This window comes from Dromaius novaehollandiae, chromosome 1 (genome assembly GCF_036370855.1).
Source record: "Dromaius novaehollandiae isolate bDroNov1 chromosome 1, bDroNov1.hap1, whole genome shotgun sequence".
Classification (NCBI taxonomy): Eukaryota; Metazoa; Chordata; class Aves; order Casuariiformes; family Dromaiidae; genus Dromaius; species Dromaius novaehollandiae.
In genome coordinates, this window is record NC_088098.1 from 76,718,783 (window position 1) to 76,729,991 (window position 11,209).

At 54.9% G+C, this 11,209-nt stretch overlaps 1 protein-coding gene across 1 annotated transcript; it reads left to right on the forward strand.

Annotated features, from left to right (window-relative positions):
• Nucleotides 1-205: 205 nt before the first annotated feature.
• CDKN1B (cyclin dependent kinase inhibitor 1B) lies at nt 206-4,382 on the forward strand. Its single transcript, XM_026114133.2, has 3 exons — nt 206-1,179; nt 1,770-1,900; nt 3,209-4,382. Exons 1-2 carry the CDS (start codon nt 705-707, stop codon nt 1,889-1,891), a joined length of 597 nt encoding a protein of 198 aa, XP_025969918.1. The 5' UTR covers nt 206-704; the 3' UTR covers nt 1,892-1,900; nt 3,209-4,382.
• The last annotated feature ends 6,827 nt before the right edge of the window (nt 4,383-11,209 follow it).

The window sequence follows — 11,209 nt, forward strand, 5'->3', positions numbered from 1 at the left end:
GTCGGGGCGAGCGGCGCCTTTGCACGGGTCTCGCCTCCCCCGCGGTCCTGCCCGCTCCGCCGGCTCTGCCGCCGCCGGGCGCGGGTACCGAGGGGCGGCAGCCCCGCCGGGGCCACCTTTAGAGCCGGCGGCGGCTGCGAGGTAGGGCCGCGCCGACGGGGCGGCGCCCGCCGCCGTAACCAATGGCTCGGCTCCGCTGTTTAAATAGACTTGTCCTGTCAATCATTTTCTTCTTCGTCAGCCTCCCTTCAATCGCCATATTGGGCAACTGAGAAAAGGGCTCGTCTCCGGTTGTTTTTTTCCGTCTCGCCCTTACTACGCGGCCGCGGGGAGAGGCGCGAGCCGTGCAGGCGCGGCGGGGCAGCGGCGGGCAGCGCGGAGCCGCCGGCCGGGCCACGGAGGGCAGCGCCGCTCGCAGCCTTGCGCGCTCGCCCGCGCAGCGCCTGACCCGCCCGGGCTCGGAGGCGGCGGCGGCTGTCGGGGCTCTTCCCCTCGCCCCGGCCCGGCGCTTATGCGATTGTTTGCTGTCGCCTCGTCTCCGCGGGCCCGAGGAGGTGCCGCAGAGCCGGGCAGCGCGGCGAGGAGGAGCGGAAGAAAAGCTTTCACCGCGGAGAAATAAAAGGCAGAGAAGAGAGGAGGAGGAGGAGGGGGGAGAGCAGCGAGAAAAACAACCGCCACCAGAAGAAAGAGGGTTGGGGGGGGAGATGTCAAACGTACGCATTTCTAATGGGAGCCCTACCCTGGAGCGCATGGAAGCCAGGCAGTCGGAGTACCCGAAGCCTTCAGCTTGCAGGAATCTCTTCGGGCCGGTGAACCACGAAGAGTTAAACAGGGACTTGAAGAAGCACCGCAAGGAGATGGAGGAGGCATGCCAGAGGAAGTGGAATTTCGATTTCCAGAATCACAAGCCCCTGGAAGGCAGGTACGAGTGGCAAGCCGTGGAGAAGGGGAGCTCGCCCGACTTCTACTTCAGGCCCCCGAGGCTACTCAAAGCCGTCTGCAAGTCCGCCGGCCACCAGAGCTTGGATGTAAACGGGAATTGCCAGGCCGTGATTTTTGTTGGTTCTCAGGGAATCTCAGAGGACACTCACTGTGTAGATCAAAAGACTGATGTTTCTGAAAATCAGACGGACTTTGCAGAGCAGTGCACTGGGCAGAGGAAAAGACCTGCCACTGACGGTAACGTACACTTGCGAAAGCAGCGGCGCTTTTCCGTGCGGGCCCCGGCGGTGTCAGCGCCGCGGCTCTCGGCCCCTTCGCCCGCACCACACGCGTCCTCGCTCCGGGGGGCTCTGCTCCGCCGGGCACCGTTTTAGGCCCCCCCAACCCCCCCCCATCTCCTTTCGCCTTAAAAAGCCCAGGTACTGTTTTTAAGTCCCAGGAGTGTCCCCCCAACGTTCAATGGGAGCCGGTGGGTGATTTGCAAGCAAAAGCCCTTACGCACGTAGTAACACCCTCTTCTGCGGAAACCCTGCTCCTTCCGAGCAGAGGAGCAGCACCAGGGGTTTCATAACACCCGTGGGAAGCAAAGGACGGACATGGATTTTAGATAAAAACAGGAAGCTGGTCTCTTTTACCTAAAGAGGAGTCCTTCTCCCCTCCCCCTGCTCTCCTTCACGTAATCGATAGTTGACATGGGGAGGCGGGAACATTCCCTCCCCAGCCCCATCTACCTTTCCGGATACCGAGCAAAATCTGGCAGGAAAATATTTTAATATCACTGTTCCTCCCCCCCCCCCCCCCCCGCGTTTTTAATTTTCCCCTCCTAGATTCCTCTCCTCAAAATAAAAGAGCCAACACAACAGAAGAAGAGGTTTCAGAAGACTCCCCCAGTGCAAGTTCAGTGGAGCAAACACCCAAGAAATCAAGCCCAAGAAGACATCAAACGTAAAATGTTTAGGTAGGTTCCCACTAGGACCTGGCGTTAGGATGGCAGTAAGGCGAAGAAAGGGAAACCGAGGGGGTATCCTGCCCCTATGGGGAGGCTTCAGGCCACTCCGGGCTGGCTGCTGAGGCGTTTATCCCCCGAAACTTTACATTTTCCCTAACGCTTAGGGCTGGGTGCGTGGGGGTGGGACGCGCACGGGCTTCTTGGAGAGGGGCAAAACGGAGCGCGCAGCCCCGCGCCGGGCTCCGCAGCGCGGGGGGCTGCGGGGCTGCGCCGCCGCCGCCCGCCGCCGCCTCTTCGCATTTCGCTCGCTCGGATAAGGCAGGCTCCTCTCCCAAAGGCTGCCGGGCCGGCGCTGGGGCGGGTGGGACGGAGTTTCAAACGCGACGGTTTTATTATGTCAGGTGACATGGGGGGCTGGGGGGGCTCCCCCCCACCCCCCTTGAGGCTTTTGCACGTAGTTTACAATGTCAGCATTGTCTTGGCACGGAGCAGCCAACTTCCACCCCGGGAGGGCTGAGTAGATAAGTTGGACTGAACGGGAATCGGGCCATTATTTTCTTTAATTCCGAGCTGGGCAACTTTTTTTTTTCCCGGTTGTTTTGGTTTGGGTTCAGACGCTGGCAGAAGGGTGCGTTTACGGGGAAGGGAGTGGGTTAATGGGAGCTGGGGGTTTTTTTGTTGTTGTTTTGTTTCAACGTGAGGGCTGGGGCGGAGGGAGTTGGTATATTCTGCCGGCGGTTTCGGAGTGGAGGTTAGAAGAAAGGTTTACAAACACGATTTGCGATTGTGCCGGAGAGATTAAGCTGTAAAGCAGAAGTTGCAACAAATTAGTCCTGCTGGGGTGAGCGGCGGCGGAGCACGTCAGCATGCGTGTCTATGCAAATATTGCTACTACCGCCCGTTTGTTTGGGTGGGGGAAGCTGCGCGGCGGCACGCAGGTGGAGAAGGGGTTAAACCTGGCCGAGAGGAGGGTTCTCGCTTTATTGATTTTTACTCCCGCGGCACAAAATGCGTTTGTGTTCAGAAAGATGAGGAAACGCAAACGCGGCGCCGCGGGCCCGCTCGCCACCGAGGGCCTGCAAAGCGGCCGCCCCGGGGGCAGCGCGGCCCGGGGGCAGCGAGCGGCGGCGGGGCCGCAGCCCCGACGGGGCGCACGGACCGTGGGGGGGACAGCCGGGGGGCCCCCCTGGGGGCGCCCGCCCCGCGGAGCCGTGTCGGTCTGAACCAGTTGCGCCTCCCGGGCGGCCGCCAGGGAAAAGGATCACGTTTCTTTCGACGTTTCTAATGTCTTCTCCTCCCGTCTCCTTCCCGTTGCAGAGGTCGGAAGGTGCGCTTCCTTGTTCATCGGATGCCTCGGGGGTCGGTGAAGCGAGGAAGGTGTAAACTTGTAGTAAAAGTGAAAATACATATCGTCGATCTCCATGGGATGGAGATCCTGTACAAGCACTGAAAAACAACAACAAAAAACAAAAATAACACTAAAATTTTAGGCACTCTTAAAAGGCCTGCCTCTAAAAGCATTGGATGTAGCATTGTGCAATTAGGTGTTTCCTTATTTGCTTCATTGTACTACCTGTGTATATAGTTTTTACCTTATGTAGCACATAAACATTTTTGGGAGGGGGGGAGGGCATGGAAGAGAGTGACCGATCGAAACTTGCTTTCACGATCTAGCAAGCAAAGAAACGTATGAAGAAAAGCAGTGTAGGCTTTTTTTATTACTTAAAGATGTATTGTCCCTTTAAGTGGGTCCACCATGATTTTCTTTATTTTTCCTACTTTTCTGTGCACCATTATGCTAACACTGGTTATAGCAGATCATTAGAGGCTGCTTGTGAAATTTCTACTTAACATTAAGCTGAAGAGGTGGGAGCTGTGATGATTCCGTTATGTAATAGCAAAAGGCTTTGTCCTCCCCCCATCCCAACCTCAAATCCCTATAGCAAATTTGAATGCTGGTAAAAGTTTTGTAAATGTATCCCATCGTTATATTGCCTGATTTTTTTTTAAACTAATCTGGAGGGCTTCTGCTCCGAATCTTGAATATTGTTGTTTCCTGAGCTGACCCACTTCCCAGTGTGTTTGTGTGTGAGTGAAAAGGGATACTACATCTTTAAACAGTATTTCTACATTGCCTGTGTACTTGTATGTAAAAATAAAAAAAAAGTTTGAAGTGTACCTGTGTACATAACTCTGTAAAGACACTGAGAAATTATACTAACTTATTTATGTTAAAAGATTTTTTTTAATCTAGAAGAGGATATTTTCCCCATAAAGCCAAAGTGGCATGTTTTTGTGCATTTGTAAATGCTCTTATTTGGTAGACTTTTTAGGTTTTTTTTTTCCTTTTTCTGATAATTAATATGGCTGTGCTTAAAGGATTGCAGACTGAGCCAATTTAATATTTTTTTTGTAATGTGTGGGAAAAAAATCCAGATTGATACTGTTTCACATCAAGCAATCAATAAAGAAAACTGCCATATATAAGAAATATGTTCTTTATTAGTGTGTGTTTCCACCTCACTCTTCCTGGCACAGGAGGAGATGGACTACTTCAAGAAATACAGTAAGTTTCCTTTGGGTGTCTTCTGTGTCTTGAGCACAGGTGAAAGTAAGGAATACAGCTCGCTCTCCTCAACCTTAGTGCCATGCTATGATTTCTTCTTCATTTGGAATAAGGTGTACTCTTAATTCAAAACTGGAATTTCCTCAGGCACAACTTTTATTTTTTTGAGAAAAAAATATGTATCGAGGTATTTCTCACTTTGTTGTTTGACCCAAGACTTAAAACCTAAGTACACTTCTCCTGCTGTAGGTTCTGGGCCACACAGTCATCAAACCTCTGGGTTTGTCCTCCCAGATAGAGTGGATTCAGACTGTTCTTCCGTTGGCAGTGTGAACCTAGGAAGGTGCGAGCGACACTCCTCTTATCTGAAGGGTTTTGCCTCAATCTGGTGGTGCATCTTGCCTTACCACTGCTTTTATTACTAACAAAGATGGCGTCTCGCCCCCCCCCGCCCCGTCCCAGCAGATGCGGGTGCGCGAAGCCGCGGGCGCTGCCCTCACCCTGCAGCCGGGCTGGCTTTCAGCGCCCCGCCTGCCTCCACCGCCCCGGGCTTGCCCCGGAGGAGCAAGCACAGCCCCACACGCCGTTTGTGCAAGGCCGGGCGGGCGGGCAACAGCGCACCCGCGCAGCGCTGCGCGCTCCGGCGGCAGCATCGGCGCCGCCGCCCGCAGCGCCAGGGGCTCCGCACCCGAAGCGGGTGGCACAGCAGGGCGAGGGGGCCGGGTTTCGCTGCCCGGCAGCGAGCGGCGAAGCTCCTCCAGCCTTCCCCGGCGGCAGAGCGCAGCGGCGGCTTTTGCATCCCTCGGGCTCGTGAGCTGAGGAAAAATAGAGAATTCAACCACCCGGGCGGGGGGGAGCGCTGTGCGAGTCTCACCCAGCCCTCGCTCGTGTCCTCCCCCTTCCCCCCTTCCCCCGTGCAACGCGATCCTGTTGTTTATCCCGGCCGCGCCTGGGTTTGCCCTCTCTGTGAAGCCTCCCCAAAAACTGCTTCGTGCTGGCCTGGCGCTAGGGCGGGACGGGGAAAGGGCACCGACCCCCCCCCACTCCGGGCTCCTCGCCTCAATCTCAGCCCTCCGACTCGCCCGGCGCCGGGCAGATGCCACCCCTGCGCTTGTCCCAGGGCCGAGCAGAGGGAGCGGACACCGCCAGGGTTTCAAACCGACTTTTCCTCCTCCGGCTGCAAAGGATCGCTGAACACCCTGCCCTCCGCCCTCCCCCAGTACACTCCGGTATCCCGCCCCCCTCCCCCAGTTTGACTCTAGGCCGCCTTATGGGGGGGGGGGGTGCAGGAGGTGTGCAAGTCAGGCTGGATACCGGGCCGGCGAACGTGGAAAACCCTCGCGAAATTAAAAAAAAAAAAAACAACACTTTTTTTTCCCAGCATGAACAAAGTGATCATGATGGAAAATAAACAGCGGCGCCTCCCCGAGCCAGCCTATCCCAGCGACCAGCGCAAGCGAAACCTCCCACTGCCGCTGCTGCGGGGAGGGGGGACGTGGGAAGGGAGTGGGGGGAGCCGCCCGGGGGGGCGGACGGGGCAAGGTCAGTGCCGACGGGGGAGCCCTCGGCGCGGGCCACGGCGCGTGGGGGGCAGCAGCCGGGCTGCAGCCTGCCGTTCTAGCGCCCCCCTCCCCGAAAGAGCCGCTGCGGACAAACCAACCACGTTATTTTTTATATATATATATATATATATATATGTATTTTTTATATATATATATATATATTTTGGTGGCGGCCGATGGTGCTTTTCGCTTCGTTTTTTCCCTCCGAGCAGCACCGCCCGGCCAGCAACCGCTTTCACCTGGGGCCGCGCCCGCCGGGAACGCACCACCCCGGGGGAGCGGCGCCGGCCGGCCGCCGCCCCCGCCAGCTCCGGCCCCTCGCCCCCACCCTGCTCCGAGGCCGGGGCGATCCCCGGGGAGACGGACGGAGCCGACAGCAAGAAAAGGGAAAAAAAAAAAACCAGCGGGGAAAAAAAACAACAGCTCTTCCCAGGGGCGGGGGGGAGGCTCTCAAGCCCGCCCTGTTCGCCGCCCGCAGGGCCAAACGCGGCGCCCGGCGCACCCTGCCCCGCGCCCCGGGGCACCGCGGCCGCGTGGGGGGGGGGGGTCCGCGCCGTCCCCCGGCTCCGCCCCCACGGCCGCCGCGCTCCGCGCCGTGCCGCGGGGGGCCGGGAGCGGAGCGAGGGGGGCCGGGCGGGACCTGTCCCCCCGCCGCCGGTGTCGGGGCTTGTTGTGGCGGAGGGGTCGGCGGAGCCCCGCGGGAGGAAGCGGCCTTCGGGGAGATTTAAGGTGGCCCTGGGTGCGGGGCCGGGCCAGGCCTCCCGCGCCCACAAGGGCCTGCACGGCGCGTTCAATTTTTTAGTTTTCTCCCTCCCCACCCCCTTTGCGGCGTTTCCTCCTCGGGCGGCTGGAGGCAACCTTGCCTCGCTGCTTTCCTCTGGCTGGCGGCGCTTCCCCGGGCCCGCTGGGGCTGGGGAAGGAAGGGGGGGGGGGGGAGGCGGACCGAGGCGGGGCAGCCGCACTTTGTGTGAGGCTTGTTTGGGTTGAGCCCCGCGCCGCCAGCCGGCGCCGCCCGCCGCGGCCCGCCCCGACTGATGCAATAGGGCCCGGCCGCCGCGACCGCGAGCGCCGCCCGTGCGGGAGCGCGCGCAGGCGCGCACGCGGGCGCGCGCATACCCTGACACCCTCGCACACGGGCGGCCGGGCGGGCATGCACAAAGCGGCACGCGCAGGCTGCGCTCGCATGCCGAGCCCCGCAGACGGGCACAGGCATGCACACACCTCCCCTCCCCCCGCATATCCTTGCGCACACACGCACGGAGGCAGGCACACACATGTGCATCCATGTCCACCCTCGCACATACCCGGCAGTGCAGTGCCACGTGCGTGCACTCTGCCACAGGTGGCGGGGGGTCCCTCCTGCCCGTGGGGGGCTCGGAGCTGTGGCTCTGGCTGGGGCATGTCCCCGCCTCACCATGGGGCGGTGCCTGCCCTGCTCTGCAGAACCCCAAGGGGTGTCCAGCACAGTGGCAGCGGGGGCAGTGGGATCTTTGGCCCCAGTGTCCTTGTGTGCAGTGCCACAAGCGTGGGAACTGGTTGTTGTATGGCTCCTGGGGGAAGGGTGGTGGGTTAGGGGGCAGGAGCAGGGGGCGGGAGGATGTGCCCTGGGCCCTGTGGGCCTGGCCATGTTGCCCACGCACCCAGCGCAAGGGTGGAGGGTGGCTAGGCAACCCCAAATGTGTCTGTGGAGCTTGGTGCAGCCATACGGGGTCTTGGGCAGGTGCAGAGCCTCACCTTCGATGGGTGCCATGGCAGCCAGCCAGGCAAATCCCCAGGCCTCCCCCCTGCAGCCCCCGGTTTGCATTGTGGCTAATTTTAAAGCTCCATATTTATTTCCTCCTGCTTTATCTCATCTCAGGAGCTTAGCCTCCCACTCTTGGCGTGCGCCGGGCATAGGAGCGTGTGCAGCCACGTGCCGCAGCATCTCTCGCCCCACCTCAGGAGAGTGAGGCAGCCCCATGGGAAGCAGGTTGTGGTGTGTGCAGGGTGCACACATATGAAGTGTGTTGGGCTATACACAGCACACAGGGTCTGCCGCAGACAGGTTTTACTGTCTTTTACATAAACCTGTATATTCACATACCAGAGCAGAAGGATAGGGCTGATTCCTTGTGGACCTAGATCTGACCATTTTTCACTAGAGCCATTTGGCTGGAAGAAAAAGTACTAACGGTGTGTCCATAAAGTCAGTACTAACCCCCGCTGTTATCTCTGAAAAGTGCATTTTTTTCAATTAATTTTACTATTTGACAAAATGTAGTCGAGCTCTACATTTGAAGAGAGCTATATCCCTCTGTACATCTGTTGAGTAGTTTCAGCTGAAAAAACGTGAAGAAACACTGAATTTCAATATTTTTTAAAGAAAACGTTCCATTTCAGAAATGTCAGCATGATTGGTTTCGACTCCTTTTTATCATGATATTTTGATGATGACATTTTCAACTTTTCAGTTTGAAATGTCTTTTTTTTTTTTTTTTGCATTTAAAAAGTATTCTACTTGGTTGTTACTTCTTTTTTTAAATACCCACCAAAAGAAAACGTGCACAATATAATGGCTTGAAGTGTCAAGTCTCATCTGCAATGAAATCATTACATTATGTTGCATGAAGTGTTTTGGTTTGTCCCCAGATTAGATCTTTTCTACTTTGATTTTACTGAAAAAAAACTGGAAGACTTTCTATCCTATTTTGATACTGGCTTTTCCCCCACCTCCAATGTTCGGTTTACTTCCTAAGCTGAAAAAAGGCATTTCTTACACTGGTGGGATAGTATCTGCAGTTGTGGTTTGCTGTGTTTCACACAGGCGAGGCCACCTCCTTGATCCAGGGAGCTTGCATGCATTTCCTCTCCCTGCCTGATTTCTCCCTTGCCCACATCAATCATTTCAAGACTCAATATTAAGCAAAAAGATATAGGGAAACATGTTTTTTCTTCCCTGGTTGCTTTTCTTTTTTTCATTTTAAAAGAGAAATCATTATTAATTTGTTTTACTTAAAAATTAGGCAAATGTATCTTTTTCCTATATTGATTTGGCTGATAATATAAAAAGTACAACTGCCTAACTAAACCAGAATCAGACTATCCACTCTTTTAAGTTTCATCTGCTTCTGCCTGAAGAAAGCAAACCAAAACAGGGTAGCAGTTACAAAAATCCCTCCAAAGGAGGTTACTAAAGATGCAAAACAAGCACTAAAATTACAAGCGAAAAGATATGTTTACCACAAAGCTTTGTCCCCAGCCCTCTCTTAGCATCTTCTGACTGTTCCTTGGATCCAGCTGTGCAGGAGCAGCAGCCCAGATGTGGTGGGGTGCCTGGGTGTTCCCGCTGCCTGTGGGGAGCCTTCCCCTCTGAGCTGGGGCCTCCTGGATAGACGAAGAGGGAAAAGTCACTGCCTAGCAGAGCAGACAAAAAATATTGCTGACACACAGCAGGTGAAAACCAAGTCAAGAGATGACCTATTTCCAGCTCTCCCATTGCAGGGTGCTCTCTGATAGACAAGAACCTTTGTTACTTGTTACAGGGTCAACTTCCAGCCCTAAGCAGCCATTGTAGCATGTGAACAGAGAGTCCCTGCCTCAAAGAGTTTATGGTCTGGAGCCTGGGTAAGAGAAGCAATATGTAAGTATGATATATTCAAAATATCGGACAGATGATCTGCCTTCTGGGTGTAAAGAACCAGGGCAGAAATGTGGTTGATTTCTCCGTCATGCATTAGAAAGCAGTAGCCGTGCTTCCTGAAGGCACATTTGCTTTCCCTTTGTAGTGCACCTTCTGCTTCTCTAGGCCTAACCTATAGTCAAAATTTGAACTTGCCTTCTTTTGCAAAGAGCAGACATATTTTCACATACGTCTGTCTCCAGCTGAGATATATTGAAGTTAAACAGATACAGCTGTTTTGCAATTTTTGGTTTTAGCTTTTTTTTTTTTCCTCCCCAAACCTAGGGGTGTAGCTATGCATCACTGAAGTGCAGTTGCCATAAGCGTTGTTGCTCAGATGGGACAGCTGTGCCTCCTGCCAATGTCTTGCTGCTCTGCTGTGCCCTGCTGACACCTGGGCTGCAGAATAACTCCTCTGGACTCCACTGCTCTCTGGATGGGCCTGGATGTGTGCTCCTCCTGATCTCCATAAATCTTGCTAATTCGCAGGTCCTCCGCAAGCAAGCAGCACATGCAGTGTGTTTCCTACCAGAGGTGCAGCAGGATCTCCTGTGGGTCACGAGTGGTACTGGTACCACTGCAGAAGGCCCAGCTAGAATCCCGTTGACGTGTGCAGAGGTTCATGACAGGCTGCGCTTGCACTAGGGTGCCCTGGTGGGTCTTGGCAGTTTGGCACCTGCTGGCTTCCTCCGGCTGGAAGCACGGAGCAACACACCTTGTGGTTTAACATTCCCTCTCAACAAGACAGGCTGTGCCAGTTCAGGCTTTTATACCTGGCCCTCCTAATGCGCCTGCAGCTGTTTGGAGGAGCCAGCCGGCAAGAACATTAGTTTCATTCCAGTTTTATCCTTGGCCTCACATCTGAGACTTCAAGCAAGGATTCCAGTTGTGGGCAGGCTCCCCATTTCGTGTGCTCCAGACACTACTCCCACAAAGACCAAGTAGGCCTTTACACGCAGACCAGAAAAATAACCATGGCCTGAAATAGCCTTCCTGTCATGACTGAGTCTCCCCAGATTGCAGTCAGGGGCTTACATGTGCAGAAAGGGCTCCCTCCCTATCCCCTTGCTACCTGATCGGCTGGAAGAGCTTTGCAAGCAGAGGGCCATGCTCCGGTGAGTGCAATTGCAGCTATAGTCCTCACTTTCCATTTTCCTTGGGGACAGAAGTTGGAGGTCTAAGACTGTCCATACTGTAGATTTTTCCTGCCACATGAGAAACTTGAAGTCAGCGTTGTAGCATTTTAATCTGGTAGACAACAGATTTTATTTTTTTGTGGAGTGAAGTGATAAATTGTTCCTATCCGAGCTCCCAGTTTTATGTATTTCATTCCATTTGGGGACCCAGTGTTCAGACGGAAAAAAACCACATGTGCACACACACAAATGTAGATATATATTTATTTATTTTTATTAGTGAATTTGTAGAAGAGAGACCTCTACTGGCTAAACTTGAAGAGCCACTGTCATGCTTCCTCCAAGTGTCTGGCTGGCGAGCCAGGGTGTGCAGGCAGTGGGATTTCTCACATGCGT

Excerpts from the sequence above, each read along its gene's own strand:
- CDKN1B (XM_026114133.2), top strand. The coding sequence starts at position 705 with ATGTCAAACGTACGCATTTCTAATGGGAGCCCTACCCTGGAGCGCATG. Across the intron at positions 1,180-1,769 it reads GAAAAGACCTGCCACTGACG|ATTCCTCTCCTCAAAATAAA; the intron begins GTAACGTACACT and ends TTCCCCTCCTAG.